The 27269-nt window shown below is 50.4% G+C and overlaps 1 protein-coding gene across 7 annotated transcripts in view; it reads right to left on the reverse strand.

Annotated features, from left to right (window-relative positions):
• Positions 1-27269, reverse strand: part of LOC119976291 (transmembrane protein 145-like) — a 74715-nt gene that overhangs the window by 14639 nt on the left and 32807 nt on the right. For 6 of the 7 annotated variants that reach the window (XM_038816714.1, XM_038816717.1, XM_038816713.1 and 3 more), the window contains 3 exons: positions 18732-18812; positions 18214-18292; positions 7690-7783 (listed from right to left, as the gene is read on the reverse strand). In XM_038816714.1, the coding sequence (XP_038672642.1) occupies positions 7690-7783; positions 18214-18292; positions 18732-18812 (254 nt within the window). The remainder of the gene's footprint in view (positions 1-7689; positions 7784-18213; positions 18293-18731; positions 18813-27269) is intronic. The other variant, XM_038816715.1, reaches the window with a different exon arrangement.

Raw genomic sequence — 27269 nt, forward strand, 5'->3', positions numbered from 1 at the left:
ATGAGGTAGTCCTTGATCATCTTTTCATCCCCAACACGACAAACTTATTTTACTGCATGCAAGCTTGTTTTTGAAAATATTTTATAATTCCTTAAAACTTGCACCTCGCAGCTTCTCTCATGGTTATTGGGTAAATACAAAGAATAAAGAATACAGGAACAGGCCCTTCGGCCCTCCAAGCCAGTCCCAGTCATGATACTAACCTTGGCCAAAACACTCAGCACTTCCTTGTGCCGTATCCCTCTATACCGATTGAACCAATGTATTTGTCAAGATGTTTTTTGAACGCCATTAACGTATCTGCTTCCACAATCTCCCCTGGCAGCGTGATCCAGGCATTCACCACCCTCTGTGTAAAAAGCCTGCCTCGCACATCTCCTCTAAACTTTGGCCCACGGACCTTAAACTATACCCCTTGGTGACTGACCCCTCCACCCTGGGAAAGAGTGATTCCCATCCACTCTGTCCGTGCCCCTCATAATCTTGTAGACCTCTATCAGGTCACCCCTTAACCTCCGTCGTTCTAATGAAAACAGTCCGAGTCTATTCAGCCTCTCCACACAGCTATCACCTTCCAGACCAGGCAACATCCTGGTAAACCTCATCTGCACCCTCTGCAAAGCCTCCACATCCTTCTGGTGGTGTGGTAACCAGAATTGTGCACAATATTCCAAGTGCGGCCTTACCAAGGTTCAAAAGAGCTGCAGCATGACTTGCCAATTTTTATACTCGATACCCTGTCCAATGGAGGCAAGTATTCCATATGCTTTCTTGACTACCTTGTCCACTTGTGTTGTTACTTTCAATGATCTGTGGAACTGCATGCCCAGATCTCTCACTTTTATATTCCTAAGAGTTTTGCTATTTATGGTATTTTTCCCCTCGATGTTCGACCTACCAAAATGCATTTGTCTGGATTAAACTCCATTTGCCATTTCTCTGCCCAAGTCTCCAACCTATCTGTCCTGCTATATCCTCGGACAATCCTCAACACTACCACTCCACCAACATTGCTGTCAACTGCAAACTTACCAATCAGACCAGCGACATTTTCCTCCAAATCGTTTACGTATATATACTACAAACAACAGAGGCCCCAGCACAGATCCCTGTGGAACACCACTAGTCACAACGTTCCATTCAGAAAAACACCCTTCTCCTGCTCCCCTTTACCTTCTGTGACCGAGCCAGTTCTGAATCCATCTTACCACCTCACCTTTGATCTCGTGTGACTTCACCTTTTGTACTTTATATTTAGATGCTCAAGTGATGCTAATGATTGGAAGTTCAATCCTTATTATTACTGTCTGTGCTGAGTTTGCTCTCTCAATAGTTCTGGTGCTGGAGCTAGTCAGTGCCACTGGGAGGTGAAAACTGAGCAAGGATGTTGCTCCCGTGATCTTTGGTGGACACTGTGCGTCTGAGTAACAGGCAAGCCCCATTGAAATAAGAGGATTGGAACTAGGCTGTGATTATTTCCCTGGTGAAGTAACCTGCCAACACACAATAATCTCATTTTTATTATATTCGTTCATGTGGGTGTCATTGCTCATTCCTAATTGCTATTGAGTAAACGGTGATGAGCTGCCTTCTTGAAGCGCTGTAGTGATCTATATGGTGTATGTACACCAACAATGTTGTTCAGGATGGAGTTCAGGATTTTGACCCAGTGAAAGTGAAAATATGTCAATTTTGTTCCAAGTCAGAATGATGTATGTGACTTAGAGGGGAACTTTCAGGTGGTGTGTTCCCATTCATCCTCAAGGTGGTAGAAGTGGGAAGTGTGGAAGGTGCTGTCAAAGGCGACTATGGTAGTCACCACTGATGTGTATATAGGATGTTGATATAGGTGCTTTACGGTAAGGCCCCTGTACTACATATACGGGGGTAGATCCCTGCCTGCTGGCTCCACCCAGTAGGCGGTGGATAAATATGTGTGCTCCCCGTTCAGCAGCTATTTCGTCAGCTGCTGTAGGAGGCCACACATCTCAGTGTAATAAAGCCTCGATTACATCCTACTCTCGTCTTTGCGTAATTGATAGTGCATCAATTTATTACAATGAGTTTTTCAGAGATGGACCTCCGCATCAAGCTGGATCGCCTGCAGCTGCATCCTCAAGCAGACAACGCCAAAAAGGACTTTGAACATTGGCTAGCCTGCTTTGAAGTGTACATCGGGTCTGCGCCAGACACAATTCCAGAAGCACAGAAATTCCAGATCCTTTACACGCGGCTGAGCTCCAACATCTTTCCACTCGTCCAGGACGCGCCGACCAATGCAGATTCCATGGCGCTACTGAAGGAAAACTATGCTCAGCGGACTAACAAAATCTACACCAGACACCTCCTCTCCACACGGCGCCAACTTCCTGGTGAATCGGTGGAAGATTTCTGGCGTGCCCTGCTCGCCCTAGTTAGAGACTGTGACTGTCAGGCTGTTTCGGCCATGGAACACTCGAATTTGCTAATGAGACGCATTTGTTATGGGCATAGGGTCTGACTACATCCGCCAGCGCCTCTTAGAGGGGGCCACGCTCGACCTCACGGCGACCAGAAAAACTAGCGCTGTCACTTACAGTCACGCAACATTCAGGCCTATACCCCCGACCGCGCGGCCCACCCCCCTGTGCATCGTGGACCCCATCAGCGACTGCCCTCAGCCAACCCCACGCCTGTGCTGCGCGGCAGCCAACGAACCCTGGACGGCCCAAATACGACTTCTGTGGGCAGTCAAAACACCCCCAACAGCGCTGCCCGGCACGGAGCGCCCTCTGCAAGGTCTGTGACAAGAAGGGACATTTCGCTGCAGTGTGCCAGGCCCGCTCAATCGCCGCTATTGGCCTGGCTCCCCCCACGTGCGGCCAGTGGGTGCCGCCATCTTCCCCTCCTCGGACCACGCGCAGCCAGTGGACGCTGCCACCTTGCTCGACTCGCAACACGTGCGGCCCGTGGGCGCCGCCATCTTGTTCCTCCCAGGACCAATGGGCGCTGCCATCTTGCCTTCCTCACGACACCTGCGGCTCATGGGCGCTGCCATCTGACCCAACTCAGGACCCCTGCCCATCGGGCACCTCATCCGGCCACTCATCACTTGCAACCGCCGACGACCAGTCTCGACCGCACAACCTCGCGACTGCTTCAACTAAAGTGAAAGTCAACGGACATGAGATCTCCTGCCTGCTGGACTCCGGGAGAACTGAGAGCTTCATTCACCCTGATACGGTAAGGCACTGATCCCTCGCTGTACACCCCGCTAACTAGAGAATCTCCCTGGCCTCCGGATCCCACTCCGTGGCGATCCGTGGGTACTGCATCGCCACTCACTGTCCAGGGCATGGAGTTCAGCGGCTTCCGTCTCTACGTCCTCCCAACCTCTGCGCTGCCTTGCTACTCAGCCTGGACTTCCAGTGCAACCTCCAGAGCCTAACCCTGAAACTCGGCGGGCCCCTACCACCCCTTACTGTGTGCCGCCTCGTGACCCTTAAGGTCGACCCACCTTCCCTTTTTTCAAACCTAACCCCGGATTGCAAACACCTCGCTACCAGAAGCAGACGGTACAGCGCCCAGGACAGGACCTTTATGAGGTCTGAAGTCCAGTGGCTGCTTCGGGAAGGCATCATCGAAGTCAGCAACAGCCCCTGGAGAGCCCAAGTGGTAGTGGTCAAAACTGGGGCGAAAAACAGGATGGTCGTTGACTACAGTCAGACCATCAATCTGACTGCTCGACGCGTACCCCTTCCCTCGCACATCTGATATGGTAAATCAGATTGCACAGTACCAGGTCTTCTCGACATTGAACCTGAAATCTGCCTACCGCCAGCTCCCCATCCGCGAGGTGGACCGCCCATACACTGCATTCGAAGCTGACAGCCGCCTTTACCACCATCTTAGGGTTCCCTTCAGCGTCACCAATGGGGTCTCGGTCTTCCAATGGGAGATGGACCGAATAGTTGACCGGTACGGACTGCGGGCCACCTTCCCATACCTGGACAATGTCACCATCTGCAGCCATGATCAGCAGGACCATGACGCCAACCATGTCAAATTTCTCCACACCGCCACTCTCCTCAACCTCACGTATAACAAGGAGAAGTGGGTGTTCAGCACGAACCGCTTAGCCATCCTTGGCTATGTGGTCCAGCATGGAGTTCTGGGGCCCGATCCCGATCGCATGCGCCCCCTCATGGAACTCCCCGTCCCCCACTGCCCCAAGGCCCTCAAACGGTGCCTGGGGCTCTTTTCATATTATGCCCAGTGGATCCCAAACTATGCGGAAAAGGCCCACCCACTCATCCAATCCACTGTTTTTCCTCTAATGGCCGAGGCTCACCAGGCCGTCAACCATATCAAGGCCGACATTGCCAAGGCCATGATGCACGCGGTCGACGAGACGTTATCATTCCAAGTGGAGAGTGATGCATCAGACATCGCTCTGGCCGCCACCCTCAACCAGGCAGGCAAGCCCGTGGCATTCTTTTCCTGCACCCTCCATGCCTCCGAAATTCGACACTCCTCCGTCAAAAAAGAGGCCCAAGCCATCGTTGAAGCCGTGCAGCATTGGAGGCAATACCTGGCCGTCAGGAGATTCACTCTCCTCACTGACCAATGGTCGGTTGCCTTCATGTTTAATGACACACAGCGGGGCAAGATCAAAAACAATAAAATCTTGAGGTGGAGGATCGAGCTCTCCACCTACAACTACGAGATTTTGTATCGCCGCAGTAAGCTCAACGAGCCCCCTGATGACCTAACCCGAGGTACATGTGCCAGCACACAAGTGGACCAACTCCAGACCCTGCACGACAACCTCTGTCACCCAGGGGTCACACGTTTTTACCATTTAATCAAGGCTCTCAACCTGCCCTACTTCATCGAGGAAGTCAGGGCGATCACCAGAGACTGCCAGGTCTGCGCGGAGTGTAAACCGCACTTCTATCGGCCAGACTGTGTACGCCTGGTGAAGGCCTCCTGCCCCTTTGAACGCCTCAGCGTGGACTTCAAAGGGCCCCTCCCCTCCACCGACCGCAACACGTACTTCCTCAGTGTGGTCGATGAATATTCCCGATTCCCCTTTGCCGTACCATGCCCCGACATGACGTCTGCCACTGTCATCAAAGCCTTCAACACCATCTTCGATCTGTTCGGTTTCCCCGCCTACGTCCACAGTGACAGGGGATCCTCATTCATGAGCGATGAGCTGCGCCAGTACCTGCTCAACAGGGGCATTGCCTCGAGCAGGGCGACCAGCTACAACCCCAGGGTAAACGGGCAGGTGGAGAGGGAGAATGGGATGGTCTGGAGGGCCATCCAGCTGGTCCTACGGTCCGGAGATCTCCCGGCCTCCCGCTGGCAGGAGGTCCTCCCCGACGCACTTCACTCCATTTGGTCGCTTCTGTGCACTGCAACTAATGAATCCCCCCATGAACGTCTCTTTGCCTTCCCTGGGAAGTCCACCTCCGGGGTTTCGCTGCCGACATAGCTGGCAGCTCCAGGACCCGTTCTCCTCCGTTGACACGTTCAACTCCACAAGGCGGACCCGTTGGTTGAGAGATACAGCTACTTCACGCCAACCCACAGTACGTTTACATAGCGTACCCCGACCGCCGCCAAGACACAGTCTCCCTCAGGGACCTGGCGCCAGCTGGTTCCCCACACACACACCTCCCCCCTCCGACCCGGCGCCACCCTCCCTTCCCCCGGCGCACCCCACCGCAGCGGGACAATCCGTCCTCCCCTTGACCACACCCGGTGATGAAGAGGATTTCGACACACTCCCGGAGTCACCGAAGACCAAGCTGCCGGCCGCGTCGCCACCAGCACTACGGCGCTCTCGACGACAGATCAAGGTACCGGACCGCCTGAATTTGTAATGTCATCTGTAGTTTTAAAACACAATTTTCTGTATATAGTTCTACACCACCCCCGCCGGACTCATTTTTAACAGGGGGTGAATGTGGTAGTCACCAGTGATGTATATATTGTATATACAATGTTGATATAGGTGCTTTACGGTAAGGCCCTTGTACTACAGGTACGGGGGTAGATCCCTGCCTGCTGGCTCCGCCCAGCAGGTGGAGCATAAATGTGTGTGCTCCCCGTACAGCAGCCATTACACTGAGCTGCTGTAGGAGGCCACACATCTCAGTATAATAAAGCCTTGATTACATCCTACTCTCGTCTTTGCGTAATTGATAGTGCCTCAGACACTTGGTGAGTTGCTGCAGTGCATCTCGTAGATCACAACCACGTTGGACCTGTTGTGAACTAAATTCATATTTAAGGTGGTGGCTGGGTGCAAATCAAGCAGACAAAGTAACATTCGCACCACACAAGTGCTAGACAATGACCATCTCCATTAATGTTGATAAAGAGGTAATGCAGTTATCGTCCCTTGACATTCATAGGCATACCATCACTGTATCCCTTACTATCAACATATTGGGGGTTTCCATTGGCCATAAACTGAACTGGACTAATCACTTAAATACAGTGGCTACAAAGGCACGTCACAGACCAAGAATCCCGCGACGAGTAACTCACCTCCTGACTCCCCAAAGCCTGTCCACCATCGACAAGGCACAAGTCAGGAGTGTGATGGAATACTCTCCACTTGCCTGGATGAGTGCAGCTCCAACAATATTCAAGAAGCCTGACACCATCCAGGACAAAGTAGCCCAATTGATTGTAACCCACTCACAAACATTTACACCTTCCATCACCGACACACAGTAGCAGCAGTGTACCATCTACGAGATGCACTGCAGGCACTCACCAAGCCTCCTTGGGCAGCATCTTCCATACCCATGGCCATTACCATCCAGAACGATACGGGCAGCAGACACATGGGAACATCATCACCTGATTTCCATCCAAGCTAACCACCATCCTGACTTGGAAATATATTGCCGTCCCTTCACTGTTGCTGGGTCAAAATACTGGAACTCCCTCCCTAATAGCACTATGGGTGCCCCTAAACCCTAGGGATTGCAGTGGTTCAAGAAAGTGACTCACCACCACTTTCTCAAGGGCATTTAGGGATTGGCAATAAATGTAGGCCAAGCCAGTGACACCCCAAGAACGAATATTTAAACTCTGCATAGTTTAACAGAATTGAAATTACTGTTGAAGGGATTTAGTGTGCGGATTAGTTGTCTGCTTAAGGGTATTCATTTTAACCAGATGCTTAATATTTCATGAAAATAGGCACTTGGAAAAGCATGATGGATATTTAGCCTTATTTCAGTCAAGAGTGCTGTATGAAATAGTCAGAAGGTCCTACAATATAAACAAGCATACATCTGCACATTGTTTTGCTGACATTTTATGCTGCTTAGGCAAGGAACCCAAGGTTGTATTATTAAAACATGGCTCCGGCCTGCTTGTTTTTCTGTCTCTCTCATCTAAAGCAGCGCTTTTTGTCCCAGATATTGCTTACTGTCTGATATAAATATCTGCTTTTACCTCTGTAACGGAGGGCATTTGGAATGATTGCTGTCTATCCAGCCCTCCACGAACTTCAAGCTTAATTAAAAAACCTTTGGCGAAAACTTGAAGTGCTGACTTATAATTTCCACGACAATTACAATTCACCAGAACAGTGGGCAAAGGAAATTGAACATAAGAACGGTTAATGCATTCAGGTAAGTTGGTGGAGAATAATTTCAAAACTCATGTTCTTTAACAACTTACATGTTTCTCATTAATGAAGAACCAGGAGTACATTAGTGCAAAGGTAACGACCAACAGGCAGACAGTGACGGCGCTAGAATGATGAATTTTTGTCCTAGTCTCAGGAAAAAAAAGTTGGCTTTAGAACATAGAACGATACAGCGCAGTACAGGCCCTTCAGCCCTCGATGTTGCACCGACATGGAAAAAACTAAAGGCCATCTAACCTACACTATGCCCTTATCATCCATATGCTTATCCAATAAACTTTTAAATGCCCTCAATGTTGGCGAGTTCACTACTGTTGCAGATAGGGCATTCCACGGCCTCACCACTCTTTGCGTAAAAAACCCACCTCTGACCTCTGTCCTATATCTATTACCCCTCAATTTAAGGCTATGTCCCCTCGTGCTAGCCACCTCCATCCGCGGGAGAAGGCTCTCGCTGTCCACCCTATCTAACCCTCTGATCATTTTGTATGCCTCTATTAGGTCACCTCTTAACCTTCTTCTCTCTAACGAAAACAACCTCAAGTCCATCAGCCTTTCCTCATAAGATTTTCCCTCCATACCAGCAAACATCCTGGTAAATCTCCTCTGCACCCGTTCCAAAGCTTCCACGTCCTTCCTATAATGAGGCGACCAGAACTGTACGCAATACTCCAAATGCGGCCGTACTAGAGTTTTGTACAACTGCAACATGACCTCATGGCTCCGGAACTCAATCCCTCTACCAATAAAGGCCATCACACCATAGGCCTTCTTCACAACCCTATCAACCTGGGTGGCAACTTTCAGGGATCTATGTACATGGACACCGAGATCCCTCTGCTCATCCACACTACCAAGAATTTTACCATTAGCCAAATATTCCGCATTCCTGTTATTCTTTCCAAAGTGAATCACCTCACACTTCTCCACATTAAACTCCATTTGCCACCTCTCAGCCCAGCTCTGCAGCTTATCTATGTCCCTCTGTAACCTGCAACATCCTTCCGCACTGTCTACAACTCCACCGACTTTAGTGTCGTCTGCAAATTTACTTACCCATCCTTCTGCGCCCTCCTCTAGGTCATTTATAAAAATGACAAACAGCAACGGCCCCAGAACAGATCCTTGTGGTATGCCACTCGTAACTGAACTCCATTCTGAACATTTCCCATCAACCACCACTCTCTGTCTTCTTTCAACTAGCCAATTTCTGATCCACATCTCTAAATCACCCTCAATCCCCAGCCTCCGTATTTTCTGCAATAGCCGACCGTGGGGAACCTTATCAAACGCTTTACTGAAATCCATATACACCACATCAACTGCTTTACCCTCGTCCACCTGTTCAGTCACCTTCTCAAAGAACTCGATAAGGTTTGTGAGGCATGACCTACCCTTCACAAAACCATGCTGACTATCCCTAATCATATTATTCCTATCTAGATGATTATAAATCGTATCTTTTATAATCCTCTCCAAGACTTTACCCACCACAGTGGTTAGGCTCACCGGCCTATAGTTACCGGGGTTATCTCTACTCCCCTTCTTGAACAGAGGGACCACATTTGCTATCCTCCAGTCCTCTGGCACTATTCCTGTAGCCAATGATGACCTAAAAATCAAAGCCAAAGGCTCAGCAATCTCTTCCCTGGCTTCCCAGAGAATCCTAGGATAAATCCCATCAGGCCCCGGGGACTTATCTATTTTCACCTTGTCCAGAATTGCCAACACTTCTTCCCTACGCACCTCAATGCCATCTATTCTAATAGCCTGGGTCTCAGCATTCTCCTCCACAATATTATCTTTTTCCTGAGTGAATACTGACGAAAAGTATTCATTTAGTATCTCGCTTATCTCCTCAGCCTCCACACACAACTTCCCACCACTGTCCTTGACTGGCCCTACTCTTACCCAAGTCATTCTTTTATTCCTGACATACCTATAGAAAGCTTTTGGGTTTTCCTTGATCCTACCTGCCAAAGACTTCTCATGTCCCCTCCTTGCTCATCTTAGCTCTCTCTTTAGATCCTTCCTCGCTTCCCTGTAACTATCAAGCGCCCCAACTGAGACTTCACGCCACATAGGCCTCCTTTTTCCTCTTAACAAGAGATTCCACTTCTTTGGTAAACCACGGTTCCCTCGCTCTACCCTTTCCTCCCTGTCTGACTGGTACGTACTGATCAAGAACACGCAATAGCTGTTCCTTGAACAAGCTCCACATATCCAGTGTGCCCAACCCTTGCAGCCTACTTCTCAAACCTACACATCCTAAGTCATGTCTAATGGCATCATAATTGCCCTTCCCCCAGCTATAACTCTTGCCCTGCGGGGTATACTTATCCCTTTCCATCACTAATGTAAAGGTCACCGAATTGTGGTCACTGTCTCCAAAGTGTTCACCTACCTCCAGATCTAACACCTGGCCTGGTTCATTACCCAAAACCAAATCCAAAGTGGCCTCACCTCTTGTTGGCCTGTCAACATATTGTGTCAGAAAACCCTCCTGCACACATTGTACAAAGAACGACCCATCCAATGTACTCGAACTATATCTTTTCCAGTCAATATTAGGAAAGTTAAAGTCTCCCATAACAACTACCCTGTTGCTTTCGCTCTTTTCCAGAATCATCTTCGCCATCCTTTCCTCTACATCTCTAGAACTATTAGGTGGCCTATAGAAAATTCCCAGCAGTGTGATCTCTCCTTTCCTGTTTCTAACCTCAGCCCATACTACCTCGGAAGAAGAGTCCCCATCTTGCATCCTTTCTGCCACCGTAATACTGTCCTTGACTAGCAGCGCCACACCTCCCCCTCTTTTGCCCCCTTCTCTGACCTTACTAAAGCACCTAAACCCCAGAACCTGCAACAACCATTCCTGTCCCTGCTCTATCCATGTCTCTGAAATGGCCACAACATCGAAGTCCCAGGTACCAACCCATGCTGCCAGTTCCCCTACCTTATTTCGTATACTCCTGGCATTGAAATAGACACACTTCAAACCACCGACCTGAACACTGCCGCCCTCCTGCGAAGTCAAATCTGTGCTCCTGACTTCTCTACTCTCAATCTCTCGCACCCCAAAACTACTTTAAGCAAAGTCCACCATATTTGTTTCAATGCAGTTCATAGTACTGCCGTAATTTTTTACTGTTTTTGCCGATATATATTTGCAGTGCCTACTCCGAACACCAGTTTTCTAACAGAATGTGATGCAATGAGTTACAACACTGGGATCTCAGTTTAGATTTAACCTGGACTGAGTGAAAGTCTGCAGCAGGGATAAGAGTCCATAGAAATTAATTTTGAGCATTAAACCATTATTTAGAATTAAAAAATCCACAGGAACAATTGTTTATAATATTGACTAACTGATAATTTCAAATAAAAGGGCACTTGGGAAATGGCGATATAATAAAGGGGCAATATATACTGGGCAGAATCTTACCAGAAAATGGCAGTGTCAGTTCCGGTGAGAAAAACACCGCGAATCCCGCCAACACTCACCATGTGAATCACGCCACGCTCCTGGCAGCCTCCCACTGATTTGTTCGCCCCAGGGAAACTTAATTACTGTGGAGCGTGTAGCGCTAACAATTATACTCAAAGCCGAGAGACTGGTTCAATAGAGGCTTTATTGTTGTACGATGTTGTCCCTCCATCTGCAACTGTAGACTAAGAGTCTGAGTGGCTCTCATGCATATTTATACACAAGCTCCCTATGGGCAGAGCTAGCCGGCAGGGGCTTACCGGAGGAACCTGTATTACAGGTACAGGCATACATCCCCCTACTGCAGTACGCATAACTACAGTGGTTATCTCACCACATTCACCCCCTGTAAAAAAAATGAGTCCGGCGGGGGTGACATGTAACTCTTAATACAAAGGATGCTATTTACAAGAGAGTCCAACAAGGAAAATCAAGAGTCCATCCGGTTAGCAGGTTACAGGTTGAGCCGAATCGGTGGTCGAACGTTCCGCGGTGATGGCAACAATGGTGCAGGTGTTGGCGGTGTTGGTGCTGGCTGCTGGCGGGATGACTCCGAGAGCAAGCCGAAATCTTCCGTGTCCTCCAGGGTGGGCAGGGGGATGAGGGATGGACCTGGTGGGGACGAATAGGGGGGCGCCGGGGGTTGGCGCGGGAAGAGAAAGGGGTGTGGGCACGGGATCAGCACCTGAGGGAGCCAGGTCCCGGAGCGAGACTGTGTCCTGACGGCCATTGGGGAACTCCACGTAGGCATACTGAGGGTTGGCGTGGAGAAGGCGCACTTTGTCCACCAGGGGTTCCGCCTTGTGGTGCCGTACATGCCTACGGAGAAGGACTGGGCCCGGAGTCGTGAGCCACGTCGGGAGCGACACCTCGGATGTGGACTTCCTAGGGAAGGCAAAAACACGTTCATGGGGTGTACTGTTAGTTGCGGTACACAGTAGCGACCGAATGGAATGGAGCGCATCAGGGAGGACCTGCTGCCAGCGAGCGGCTGGGAGGTTCCGGGACCGTAGGGCCAGCTGGACGGCCCTCCATACCGTCCGGTTCTCCCTCTCTACCTGCCCGTTACCCCGGGGGTTGTAGCTGGCCGTCCTGCTGGAGGCGATACCTCTGCTGAGCAGGAATTGGCGCAGCTCATCGCTCATGAACGAGGATCCCCTGTCGCTGTGGATGTAGTCGGGGAAACCGAACAGGGCGAAAATGGAATCCAGGGCCTTGATGACGGTGGCAGACGTCCATGGGATGGCGAATGGGAACCTAGAAAATTTATCGACCATACTAAGGATGTAGGTGTTGCGGTCGGTGGAGGGAAGGGGCCCTTTGAAGCCCACGCTGAGGCGTTCAAAGGGGCGGGATGCTTTCACCAGGCGCGCGCGATCTGGCCGGTAGAAGTGCAGCTTGCACTCCGCACAGATCTGGCAGTCTCTGGTGACTGTCCGTACTTCCTCGACGGAGTAGGACAGATTGCAGGCTTTGATCAGATGGTACAAGCGAGTGACCCCCGGATGGCAAAGGCTCTCGTGCAAGGCACGAAGCTGGTTCACTTGTGCGCTGGCACATGTACCTCGGGAGAGGGCGTCTGGGGGCTCGTTGAGCTTGCCGGGGCGATACAAGATCTCGTAGTTAAAGGTGGAGAGCTCGATTCTCCACCGCAAGATTTTGTCATTCTTGATCTTGCCCCGCTGCGTGTTGTTGAACATGAAGGCTACCGACCGTTGGTCAGTGAGGAGAGTGAATCTCCTGCCGGCCAGGTAATGCCTCCAGTGGCGCACCACTTCAACGATTGCCTGGGCCTCCTTTTCAACAGAGGAATGCCGAATTTCGGAGGCGTCGAGGGTGCATGAAAAGAATGCCACGGGTCTGCCCGCCTGGTTTAGAGTGGCGGCAAGGGCGACATCTGAAGCGTCGCTCTCTACTTGGAAAGGCAGTGTCTCATCTACCGCGTGCATCCCCGCCCTGGCTATGTCAGATCGAATGCGGGCGAAGGCCTGTTGTGCCTCGGCCGAGAGGGGAAAATGTGTGGACTGGATAAGTGGCCGGGCCTTGTCCGCGTATTGTGGGACCCACTGGGCATAATAAGAAAAAAACCCAAGGCAGCGTTTGAGGGCCTTGGGGCAGTGGGGGATTGGGAGCTCCATGAGGGGGCGCATGCGGTCGGGATCGGGCCCCAGTAGTCCGTTTTGGACTACGTAGCCAAGGATGGCTAAGCGGTCTGTGCGGAACACACACTTCGCCTTGTTGCATGTGAGATTAAGGAGAGATGCAGTGTGGAGGAATTTATAAAGGTTGGCATCATGGTCCTGCTGGTCATGGCCGCAGATGGTGACATTGTCGAGGTACAGGAAGGTGGCCTGCAGTCCGTACCGGTCAACCATTCGGTCCATTTCTCGCTGAAATACCGAGACTCCATTCGTGACGCAGAAGGGAACCCTAAGAAATTGGTACAGACGACCGTCTGCCTCGAAGGCAGTGTAGGGACGGTCCGATTTACGGATGGGGAGCTGGTGGTAGGCGGATTTCAGGTCAATAGTAGAGAAGACCCGGTACTGTGCAATCTGATTGACCATATCAGAATGCGGGGCAGGGGGTGCGCGTCGAGCTGCGTGTACCGGTTGATGGTCTGGCTGCAGTCCACGACCATCCTGTGCTTCTCCCCGGTCTTAACCACTACCACCTGGGCTCTCCAAGGGCTGTTGCTGGCCTCGATGATACCCTCCCGAAGCAGCCGCTGGACTTCGGACCTGATGAAGGCCTTGTCCTGGGTGCTGTACCGTCTGCTCCTGGTGGCGACGGGCTTGCAATCTGTGGTCAGATTGGCAAAGAGTGAGGGAGGCTCGACCTTGAGGGTCGCGAGGCCGCAAACGGTGAGAGGAGGTAGGGGTCCGCCGAATTTGAAGGTGAGGCTCTGGAGATTGCACTGGAAATCCAGGCCTAGTAAGAGTGAAGCGCAGAGGTTGGGGAGAATGTACAGACGGAAACGGTCGAATTCCACGCCCTGTACAGTAAGTTTAACCAGGCAGAAACCCTGGATCGGGACAGAGTGGGACCCGGAGGCGAGAGAGATCTGCCGGTTGGCGGGATGGACCGCAAGGGAATAGCGCCTTACCGTGTCCGGGTGGACGAAGCTCTCGGTGCTCCCGGAGTCGATGAGGCAGGAGGTCACGTGGCCGTTGACCAGCACCAATGTGGAAGAGGGTGCCAGGTTGCGAGGACGGGACTGGTCGAGCGTAACGGAGGCGAGCAGTGGTTGATCGGCGGTTGAGTCAGATGAGTCCGACGAGGAGCGGTAGCGACCCGTGTCCCCGTCCCGGGGAGAGGACAAAATGGCGGCACCTGGAGACAAGATGGCGGCATCTGCAGTACCTGTGGGTAAAATGGCGGCGTCCATGGAGCGCACGTTGTGGGGTCGGAACAAAATGGCGGCGCCCATGGAACGCACATGGCGGTGGTGGATGAAGATGGCGGCGCCCATGGAGCGCACGTGGCGGGGGTGGCAATAGATGGCTGCGCCCACTGATCGCACGTGGGGTCGGGGGAAGCGGACGGCAGGGCCCATTGAGGGAGCAGCTGAGGCGAGGGGACCGGCAGTGCGATAGCGGCGGCCGTCATGGAAAGCGCCAGGGCCTTTGCGGCCCCTTCCAGCAGTCGTTGCCGGATGGGGTCCGATGCAATGCCTGTAACGAAGGCATCGCGCATGAGTAAATCGGAATGTTCCATGGCTGTGAAGGCCCGGCAGTCGCAGTATAAGGGCCCTCCAGAAGTCCTCAATCGACTCACCCGGCTGCTGGACGCGAGTAGAAAGTTGATGCCTCGCAAACAGGGTGTTCGCCGATGGTGCATAGTTCTCCTTGAGCAGTTCCATAGCTGTGGTGTAGTCAGTCGCATCTCGAATGAGCGGAAAGACGCTGGAGCTAAGTCTGGAGTACAGGAGTTGCTTTTTCTGAGCCTCCGTTGGGGGAGGGTCCGCTGAAGAGATGTAGGCCTCGAAGACTGCGAGCCAGTGAACAAAGTCTTTTCTGGCGTGAGGCGACTGCGGATCCAGCTGCAGACGGTCAGGCTTGATTCTGATGTCCATGGTGAATGGGAAATCGTACAACAATAAATTGTAGTGCTAACAATTATACTCAAAGCCGAGAGACTGGTTCAATAGAGGCTTTATTGTTGTACGATGTTGTCCCTCCATCTGCAACTGTAGACTAAGGGTCTGAGTGGCTCTCATGCATATTTATACACAAGCTCCCTGTGGGCAGAGCTAGCTGGCAGGGGCTTACCGGAGGAACCTGTATTACAGGTACAGGCATACATCCCCCTACTGCAGTACGCATAACTACAGTGGTTATCTCACCACAGAGCTCCATATAAATACCTCTCCAGCACATGTTCCAGATCCATGGCAATTGTACCTGCACTCCAAGAAGTGGCCTACCAGCAAGGTGACCATCCCTGCCAGGGAGGGTATTGCAGCCTCTTTGCAAAAGGGGATGGGGCAGTAGTGCCGTAAAAAAACGAATGACCTTCTTCACACAGCCAGGGTAACTCTGCCACCTCCAGTATTGCAATGTACCCCCCCACCCACCCCTCACACCTATGAGGTGATCTCTCAACCAGTTACCTCATGGATTGACCGGCTATCATGGGGCACCCAGCCGCCTTGGTGCCGCCCAGTTTCAACTCAGCTCCTCACATCCCTGCTCCACTCCAGCCCCATGCATGCCAGTCTTCAATGCTCCAAACTTACAATCTCCCCATCCGTATCCCTGCAGAAGATAATCGAGCACAACCACGTGAGATGGCACAGCCACGCAGAGTCATGCGGGACCCCCGCACCCTGGATCATCCTTACACCCTGGAATTCACAGACCCAAGCAGCAGGAAGGGTGAAGGGGGGAGAAAGAGTTCTTGAACATCACCATAGAAGAGATGTCACATCTGTCATCCACACCTTCCACCAGTGCAGTTACTCGGACCCGGGTGGGAGTGAGGGCGGCACAGTAGCACAGTGGTTAGCACTGTTCCTTCACAGCATCAGGGTCCCAGGTTCGATTCCCGGCTTGGGTCACTGTCTGTGCAGTCTGCACTTTCTTCCTGTGTCGGCATGGGTATCCTCCGGGTGCTCCTGTTTCCTTACACAAGTACTGAAAGATGTGCTATTACGTAATTTGGACATTCTAAATTCTCCCTCCGTGTACCAGAACAGGTGCCGGAATGTGGCAACTGGGGTCTTTTCATAGTTACGTCATGGCAGCGTTAATGTAAGCCTACTTGTGACAATAAAGATTATTTTTTTTAAATTAGGAGGCAGGCTTCTGGGTGACTCACTGGTAAGCACCTCACAGCTGATGATCCACAACAGATGGAGGGAGGGACGTCCGAGGAATCTTGCACTCGGCAGGATGTCAGTGCCGAGCACACTACTGAGCCCCTGGCTAATGACATGCCCTCGGGTCCGGTCGTCCCTCAGATGATGGAACTGCAAAGGCAGAGTCACGCGGATCAGGAAGGGCTGACAGCATTCTTCCTTGGTCTGAAAAGCCGACTGGAGGAGTCCAATCGCCTTCTGACCGAGGAGATGGTCCCATCAATTCAACACAGTGAGGCCAACACTGTGAGGCATATTTAAACTGCACCCACAGGCACAGTTCTCAATGCCTCCAACCCAAGACTGTTCCAATGAAGACATGGCCTCAAGAGCCAAGAGGAGTGCAGACTCCAGATTCAGTGACCAGTTCCTGGAATGCGTTTGCTTGCCAGCATGAAGGCCTTCCCTGGTGTCCTCTACCTCTGGCAGTCCAGCAAGCTCACCACTCCAGTTTGGGAGACGGTGGCAGCAGTGGTCAGTGCCAACGCTGGAAAGAGGGAGCCGGTGCAGAGGATGAATGATCTCATCTATGCTGTCAGACTAAGTCAACCATCTTATCACTTTAAACTCACACACTCACAAGCCCATCACACATTCACAAGCATCTCACTCACCCCACCTAGGCCCACTCCCCCACCCTATCTCTGTAATCCCACCTAACCTGCACGTCTTTGGACACTAAGGGGCAAGTTAGCATGGCCAAGCCTTCTAACCTGCACTTTGGTCTGTGGGGGAAACCAGAGCACCCTGTAGAAACTCACGCAGACACGGGGAGAACGTGCAAATTCCACACTGTCACCCAAGGCCAGAATTGAACCAGGTGCTGTGAGGTGGCAGTATTAACCACTGTGCCACCATGTCCCCTTAGGCGGTACTCATCTCAGAGTTCCCTTCCAAGTTCAGCTCACTAGGTGCACACCTTTTGAAGGCAGTTGTAAATCATACCATTCTGAGGTCACGCCGTGTGAGAATTAAATTTGACCTGGGAGGATGATTCCAGCGTGTGGACAAAATAAAATGATGCAAATGCATTAAAATTAAATTCTTGACGTTGGACAGCAGTAAACAAGGCCTGCCACTGATGGGGAAAGGGGACAATTGCGTCCTGGATTTAAATTGCCTGGAAACGTGACGAGTGCCATCTTTTCTGCTCATGCCGCCAAACGTGACAACTCCAAACGGGAGAGAAAATTCCACCTCAATTGTCAGCTTTCAAGAAAATCTAACGGCTTCTAGCCCCTTCTCCCAGAGTAGAATCAACCAGTCTAACTTGGCAATGAGCTGTGGTCAGTCCAAAGAAAAATCTTGTGAATGATCACCAGATCAATTCCCACCAACCCCCCAACGCCCCCCCCCCCCCCCCCCCCCCGAAATATCCTGAAAATTTTGTCTAAATGCATATCACAGTGATGTCTGTTTTTGCTTTGAAAGATTACATATTTTGGTAAATTTTTGTTTTCACAATCTTTGTGGTATAGTTAATTCAATGTGTATTACCCTGTACTATCTCTACTGGAATCTGTGTTAGGGTAGATGGTATGGAAGGTCTGTGCGCAACTTGAAACTACCCACCGACGTGAAGAGATCATCTTCATGCTGATAATGTAGCCACATCACATGGAGTTTGACAGTTCGATATTCTTAATATTTTAAAATATTTAAAGGAGTTTATCGCACCATTTCTGCTAATTATATTTGAATGATTTCCACCTTGTAATTGTAAATCCATGGCTCATCAGAAGCAGCATTGGAACAAGTAGTAAGTAGCTAATCACAAGCAACAACCTTCCTAAAAATAAATCAATTGCAAAAAGCAAAAATGGTTGCATTAGAAACTCGAACATAATTTACAGAATTGGTACAAAGTGCATACAACAATGTTGCACTGTGCATGATGACGGAGGAACGCTTAGCATAACTATATGATACTTCCCAGTTATTTTTACTGAGGTGGTAGCCATTTTAAATAAATTGATTTGAAACTAGGGATTGCCTTACAAATTAGCACACAAAGAGATGTTATACAAATGGGTCATGTATTCGTGCACTAAATATTTTACAATACAATTTTAAGGCAGGCTATGTTCTTATAATTGGACTACTGTGTCATTGCATAGTAATGAAATAACATTGTAATATTTACTGATTGGGTTCTTAGTTCATGAACAAAGTTATCATTATATCTTAAACTGAAATATTCACATTTTTCATCAATGCTATGTGCTTACCAATTACTTTCACTGATTCACAACCAACACCATTCAATGCATAAATGCCAAAATGAATGCATAGAAAGAAATGGCCTAGAACTGGAAAGATATGAAAAATAAATAGTACATTTTTCCCTTAAAATATACACTTATCATCCACGAGTGTCATCATCAATTGTAAGGGTCCTTCCTGTTTATTCCCTTTTTTCCCCTTTCTTTTATTTTGCTGTCTAGCAGGATCTGCCGAGGACTCGGGTTCGATCCTGGCCCCGGGTCACTGTCCATGTGGAGTTTGAACATTCTCCCCATATCTGCTTGGGTGCCACCCCACAAACCCAAAGATGTGCTTGGTAGGTAGATTGGCCAAGCTAAATTGCCCCATAATTGGAAAACAAAGAATTGGGAACTCTAAATTTATTTTAAAAAAGGATTAATGGGCATGTATCTTTAAGGCAAGCAGCTGAATTCAGAAGTTACAGGAGAATAGGGTGCTAGTTTCTGCTGATCTGAACAAGAACTGTAGACCTTTTGGCACCAGAGAGAGAGATGGGGTGGGACTCGGTTTGATTGATTGGCTGGTGGCCAAGGAGTTGCAGCTTGTCCCAAAGAGTTGGAGCTTTGATTCTTGAAAGCACAGGGATAAATCTCTCTCTCTCTCTCCTCCATACCTCTCTCCAGAAAGGCTGGGACTTCTGTATATGTGAACTTTCAGAGAACCTGAATGAATCTTGTGGTGATATACATCACTGTAGATACACAAGGGGTTAATGTAAGTACACGTAGACTGGCTAGACACGAGAGGGAGCACCAGAGACATGACACACAGACACTCAACCAATAGGTCACTAAGATAGAACATGACCAATGGGCATTCACGATACACACAGAGGTGACACTACCACAGGGGGGCATTACACCAACCCATATATAAAGGACACGGCACACATGATCTTCCTCTTTCCAGTGGAGACACTTAGTGAGTACAGACACAGGGTTGATCACACCCACCACGTGGATTGTAGCAGACTGGTTTGTCAGTCTGAGTAGCTATAGAAGGATTAACAGTAGTGGCGAACCCGAGTAGGAGATTTGTAAATAGTTCAATAAACGTGTTGAAGTTATCTCTACGTCTGAACCTTCCTTTGTCAGAGTGAACATCAAGGAAGCCGCTTATGCTACGCCAAGAGCATAACAAGACAAATCTATTTACAAGAAAATCATTACAGGCTGCAAACCAAAGACCAGAACCTGCTAGCTCTCTCCATAAAGGACCGTGAGAACTGTATTTCTGAAACTGAAAAGACCTCAATGAACCTCTAATAAAACCACGAACTGAAAGCAAGGTTAGAAGAGGAGTAAGGTGCTGGAGACCATCATCTGCAACAAAGACTCTTTTTACCTTTTATTTATGATTTGTTTTCCCCCTTTCTTCCCGTGTTTGTCTGTTGTTTGTGTGTGTTGAGGGTGGGGGTGCAAGTTAAAGTGGTAATTAGGAATTAGATAACAGTTAACCAGTATTTGCTGCATACTTCATTATAATTCTGGTTTTAAATAAATAAACAGCAATTGTGTTTACACTTACAATCCTGGCGACTATAATTATTGGGCAGCCAAAGGCTTTGGTATTTTTTCAGAATTTATTAGGTAATTCACTTATGTTGTGACTCCAGGTCAAGTGGGGTTGGAATTGACCATGCAGTAGCCCAGGGTGCCATAACATAATCAACACCAGCATTACTGACGTACACAGGAAGATGGTGGTGTAGCGGGTATTTCACTCGACTAGTAACCCAGAGGGCAAGGTTGCAGCATGAGCCTCATTAAAAATTAAATAGGCAAAATATACCTAAATTGATGTGACCATCAATTCACTAGACACACGATTGGAAGTAAAACTGTGGTTTTAATAGTCTTACAACTAAGCCAGCCTGCAACCAGAGGAACTGAGAGCAGGCTTACTGCCGCAGTACTTTATACTTCCGGTTATTGGGAGGAGCCATGGGCAGAGTAAAGGGTGAAGCCCAGTACAAACTCCTCATCTCCCCCTATGGGCAGGGCCGCGCAACGGCTCACATTCAGAGCCCACAAGGACACAATACAACGCAAGGCAATACAGTGTGAATTACGATGCATATAATTCACCACATTCACCCCTGTAAGAAAATCAAGTCCAGCGGGGGTGACGGGTCTACAAATTGAGCCGGTCCGGTGGCCCAGTCGTCCTTTGGGATCGGCAGAGCACCGGGGTTGCAGCCTCTTCGGGTGGCTGGGTGGTGGCGGTCGGTGAGGGTACGATGGTGGACTCTGGGGGTGATTCGGTCCGAGCTTCATACCTGACCGGTGCGACGGGCAATGGGGGGGGGGGGGGGGGGGGGGGCGCAGGAAATCTATAGGCGCGGGGGCGCGGAGCATGGGCAGTGAACCTATAGGTGCGGGGGCGCAGGGCGCGGGGGGTTGGGTGGGGTGTAGTGTGAGGGGTACCTCGGCGGTGGTGGTGGCGGTGGTGGATCCTGCAGGCGTCAGATCCCGTAGGGAAATGGTGTCCTGACGGCCGTCGGGGTATTCAATGAAAGAGGGTTCGAATGGAGTAGTAGCACTCTCTCTACTAGTGGATCTGTCTGTGTGCCCGGACGTGCTTCCGGAGGAGAACCGGGCCCGGTGTCCTCAACCAGGATGGGAGCGAAACCCCCGTGGTAGTGCCCCTAGAGAAAACAAATAGTCATTCGTGAGGGGTCTGGTTGGTGGCGGTGCATAGGAGGGACCTAATAGCATAGAGCGCGTCGGGGAGGACCTCCTGCCAGTGGGAGGTCGGGAGGTGCCTGGACCGGAGGGTCAGTAGGACGGTCTTCCAGACCGCCGCATTCTCCCTCTCCACCTGCCCGTTCCCCCTGGGGTTGTAGCTGGTAGTCCTGCTCGAGGCGATGCCCTTGTCGAGCAGGTACTGACGCAGCTCATCGCTCATAAAGGACGAACCCCTGTCGCTCTGTACGTAGCTGGGGAAACCGAACAGGGTGAAGATATTGTGCAGAGCTCTGATGACTGTGTGGGAGGTCATATTGGGGCACGGGATGGCAAACGGGAAGCGGGAGAACTCATCGATGACGTTCAGAAAGTACACATTTCGATTGGTCGAGGGGAGTGGCCCTTTGAAATCGATGCTCAGGCGTTCAAAGGGCCGGGATGCCTTTACCAGGTGGCCTTGTCTGGTCTATAGAAGTGCGGTTTACACTCCGCGCAGATCGGGCAATCCTGGTGATGGCTTTTACCTCCTCGGTGGAGAAAGGCAGATTTCAGGCTTTGACGTAGTGGGCGAGCCGGGTGACCCCCGGGTGGCAGAGGTCATTGTGGATAGCTTTCAGGTGGTCGTCTTGCGCGCTGGCGCACGTGCCGCGGGACAGAGCATCTAGGGGCTCGTTGAGCTTCCCCGGTTGATACATAATATCGTAATTGTAGGTGGAGAGTTCGATCCTTCACCGCAGGATTTTATCATTTTTAATTTTGCCCCTTTGCGAGTTGTCAAACATGAAGGCAACCGATCTTTGGTCGGTGATGAGGGTAAATCTCCTACCTGCGAGGTAGTGCCTCCAGTGTCGTATGGCTTCCACAATGGTTTGAGCTTCCTTTTCGACTGAGGAGTGTCGAAGTTCCGAAGCGGACAGGGTTCGGGAGAAGAAGGCGACTGGTCTCCCTGCCTGGTTCAGAGTGGCTGCGAGAGCGACCGCTGAGGCGTCGCTTTCCACCTGGAAGGACACGGATTCATCCACCGCCCGCATGGCAGCTTTGGCGATGTCCTCCTTGATGCAGTTGAAGGCCTGGCGCGCCTCAGCTGACAGAGGAAAGAGTGTGGTCTTAAATAGTGGGCGGGCTTTGTCCGCATACCGAGGGACCCACTGGGCATAATAAGTGAAAAATCCCAGGCACCTCTTCAGGGCCCTGGGCCAATGAGGGAGAGGGAGTTGGGGCCCAGGACTCCATTTTCCATGACATAGCCGAGGATGGCTAGTCTGGTCATGCGGAAAACGCATTTCTCCATGTTATAAGTGAGATTAAGTTTCTGGGCAGTTTAGAGAAATCAGTGGAGGTTGGCGTCGTGGTCCTGCTGATCATGGCCGCAGATGGTGACGTTATCCAAGTACGGAAACGTAGCCCGCAGCCCATACTGGTCCACCATTCGGTCCATCGCTCATTGGAACACCAAGACCATTTGTGACGCCAAAGGGGACCCGGAGGAAATGGAAGAGACGGCCATCTGCCTCGAACGCCGTGTAGTGGTGGTCCTCCAGGAGGATTGGGAGCTGGTGGTATGCAGACTTCAGAACCACCGTGGAGAATATGCGGTACTGGGCGATCTGATTAACCATGTCTGCAATCCTGGGGAGAGGGTATGCATCAAGGAACGTGAACCAGTTAATGGTTTGGCTATAGTCCACTACCATTCGGAATTTTTCCCCGGTCTTGACGACCACCACCTGAGCTCTCCAGGGGCTGTTACTGGCCTCTATGACTCCCTCACATAGGAGCCTCTGGACCTCGGTTCTAATAAACACCCTGTCCTGCAGGTTGTACTGCCTGCTGCGAGTGGCTACGGGTTAGCAGTTCGGAGTGAGATTAGCAAAGAGTGGAGGGGGGGCGATTTTTAGCGTCGCTAGACTGCAGATAGTGAGTGGAGGTAGGGGTCCGCCGAAGCTGAGTGTGAGGCTCTTGAGATTACATTGGAAGTCGAGTCCAAGTAAGAGTGGGGCGCAGAGTTCGGGGAGTAAGTACAGCTGGAAATTAGAGTAGCTGGCGCCCTGAATCATTAGGGTCGCGACGGTGCGCCCTTGTATGTGGATAGAGTGTGAGCCGAGGCGAGGGAGATAGTTTGCCGTGCAGGGAAGATAGGGAGCGAACAGCGTCTTACCAGTTCAGGGTGTACGAAGCTCTCGGTGCTTACGGAGTCGAAGAGGCACGGTGTCCTATACCCGCTGATTTTAACGGTCATCATCGAGTTCCGGAAGTGTTTCGGACGCGACTGGTCCAACGTGAATGCGCGGAGTTGCGGGTAGTCGGCGGCTCGATCAGCTGTCCTGGAGTGGCCCCGTGATGACTGTCCGCTGAGGTCGTAGTCGTCGAGGTGAGGTTCAGAGGCTGGAGAGGATGGAGCCCAAGATGGCCGCACCCGTGGAGGGCGGCGAGGAAGATGGCATCCAAGATGGCGGCCCCCATGAGTCGCACGTGGCCGGCCGCGTGGAGGATGGTTGCCAAGATGGCGGCCCCCATGAGTCGCACATGTTGGGTGGGGGCGGAGTCGGCAGACACGCTGCAGCATTACGGGGCCTGCGGGCCTGTGAGTTTGGGAGGCGAGTGCTCTGGACTGCGGGGGAGTTTGGAGTTTTCGACTTGGCTAGGCATACTCGGGCATAGTGTCCTTTGCGACCGCAGCTGCTGCAGGTCGCGTTGCGGGCCGGGCAGTGCTGCCGTGGGTGTTTGGGCTGTCCACAAAAATGGCACGCTGGTCCTGCATAGTGAGTGGGTGTCCGCATGGCGCAGGCCTGGGGCAGTCGCTGGTCGGGGGCGCACGATGGGGTCGCTTGGTCCGCGGGGAACGAGTTCAGACTGCGGAACGAGACCTCCATAGTTGTAGCTAGCTCTACAGTGTCCTCCAAGTTCTGGGCCCCTTTCTCAAGCAATCATTGGCGCACATAGTTGGACCTGAGCCCTGCAACGTATACATCACGGATAGCGAGTTCCATACGCTGGGCGGCTGTTACAGCCTGAAAATTGCAGTCCCGAGCAAGGGCTTTTAAATCGCACAGAAAGTCTTCCAGCGACTCCGTGGGGCGCTGGCAACGGGTCATGAAAATATGCTGCGTTGACCACGTTGGTGGGTCGCACATACATTCGGTCGAGCATGGCCGGGTCTCAGTATATGAGGTGGTACAATTAAGTTGCGTAGAGATACGATGGCTCACCCTTGCGTGCAGTAGGCTGAGTTTCTGCTCCTCTGTAGCTTCAGAAGTGCTTGATTCAGCCAGGTAGGCCTTGAAACATCGGAGCCAGTGTAGAAAGATTTCCTTTGCCTCTGCAGCCTGCGGGTCGAGTTCTATTCGGTCAGGTTTGAGGGCTGATTCCACAGTAGTTTTCTTCAAGTTTTCGAAGACTATTAAACTGACGTGACCATCAATTCACTAGACACACGATTGGAAGTAAACTGTGGTTTTAATAGTCTTACAACTAAGCCAGCCTGTGACCAGAGGAACTGAGAGCCGGCTTACGGCTGCAGTACTTTATACTTCCGGTTAGTGGGAGGAGCCATGGGCGGAGCCATGGGTGGAGCCAAGGGCGGAGCCCAGTACAAATTCCTCATCTCCCCCTATGGGCAGAGTCGCGCAACGGCTCACATACAGAGCCCACAAGGACACAATACAACGCAAGGCAATACAATGTGAATTACGATGCATATAATTCACCACATAAATATTCACAGCCACCTTCCATGTCCAATGTCCTGGAAAAATACTGTTTGCATAGAGCTGTGTCAAAGAGAAATGGTGGTGTTTGCAGTGTAGATATCAGTTATATAAGTGAAAGAGCCAGTAAGAACATCTTTCTGAATTGTGTCTCTGCCGCAGTCACAGCTAGCTTGGAGAATTATTGCAGGCAACTTTTTTAGTGGTAGCAACTATTCTATTCTCACATAGATCAATATGTCATGTTCACAAATACTCCAGGAGCAGTTAATTGCCATTTGTCAAAATAATGCCGTCACACAGGACCTCTGAAAGGAACAACCCCATAGCCAATGGAGACCCTTGAAATAGATGTGGACAGGTACCAGACCTTCTGTATTCCTTGAAGCTGGTTTTGTAGTTATCCAGCAGTATCCCTGCTTTACTTAAAGGAGCAATTTAGTCAGACAGAACATAAAGAGAGCCAAGGCAGAGATCTATGATGTGCATAGAATAAGGAACAGCACAACATGCACTAGTCATTAACATTGTGAAAGAAAAAGAAAATGTGCCAATTGCTCAAAACCAAAGTGGCAGAATTCTGTGGAATCCTCCTATCCCACAAAGTTGATGTAATAGTCACCTTCACTAACAGTATGTGGCAGATGGTGGGTGTTGTGGGAATTGTGCCTCTTTTCCCCTCTGCAAACGTAAGCTGCCATTCTTCTGGCTCCACAGCAATACATCCCCCTATAGTTTTCAGCAGGTAAATGCCCTGTACTAATCATATGTGTTCTATGTTCTATGTCTTGCTGCCGTGGTGATAGTTCAACAATTTCCCCTTCATTAGAAACAATTGAAGCAACTTTGGTCTTTTTCGTAGAATTTACAGTGCCGAAGGAGGCCATTTGGCCCATCGAGTCTGCACCGGCTCTTGGAAAGAGCACCCTACCCAAGGTCAACACCTCCACCCTATCCCCATAACCCAGTAACCCCACCCAACACTAAGGGTAATTTTGGACACTAAGGGCAATTTATCATGGCCAATCCACCTAACCTGCACATCTTCGGACTGTGGGAGGAAACCGGAGCACCCGGAGGAAACCCAAGCACAAACGGGGAGGATGTGCAGACTCCGCACAGACAGTGACCCAAGCTGGAATGGAACCTGGGACCCTGGAGCTGTGAAGCAATTGTGCTATCCACAATGCTACCGTGCTGCCCATTTGCTCTCGGAGCTGGTGAGTGAGGTGTCAATTCCTCCCACTGGTTGCTGAACTTCCTTGATTTTCTACAGTGTGGATGAAGGGAGAATAGGATATGTTGAAAAGGCCACAGCTCCAGTCTCAAACAGACAGGAATTCTCAGGAATATTTAGAAATCAGTGTTTAATGATGTCATTACAATTCAGATGCAATTTCATAACCTTATTACTCGACCAATACTGCTAGCAGGCAATGGCAATATGTATACCATGAACAAGATGCACTGCAGCACTTGCCACGGCTCCTTCAACACACTTCACAAAGCTGCTACCTCTACCATACAGAAGTACAAGAGCAGCAGGCACATGCAAACATCATCACATTCAAGTTCTCATCCAAGTCACACACCATCCTAACCTGGAAATATGAGCCATTTCTTCATTTTTGCTGGGTCAAAATTATGGAACTCCCTCTATGGGAGGACTTACACCACACAGACTACATTGGTTCAAGAAATCCCCACCTTCTCCAGGATAATTAGAAGTGAGCAATAAAGCCAACGACATCCACACCCCATGAACAGATAGACAAAAGAAAACCTCTGTTCTTCTCCATAAACCAGAGACAATTGAAATGCTCACCTCAGAAACTGTAACACTCGTTATTCTCAGGTAAGCTGCATGAGGCTTGCATGCATGTTGACCTCAACAGTTATTTCATGACTGTTGCGGGGGTAGAAAGTGTGCCCTCTTTTTAACTCCTTGTTTGACCACAGCAGATATTTTATTAAATCTGCTTGCCAATTCAGTGAGTGTTTAACTATTTACATACTGTGACTGTAAAAGACTCAGACAGCTTTCACTGTATGTGTTTAAAAAAGGAATAGTATTTATTGTTCTTAACCTGGTCTACTCAGAATAATA

Source organism: Scyliorhinus canicula, chromosome 13 (assembly GCF_902713615.1).
Source record: "Scyliorhinus canicula chromosome 13, sScyCan1.1, whole genome shotgun sequence".
Classification (NCBI taxonomy): domain Eukaryota; kingdom Metazoa; phylum Chordata; class Chondrichthyes; order Carcharhiniformes; family Scyliorhinidae; genus Scyliorhinus; species Scyliorhinus canicula.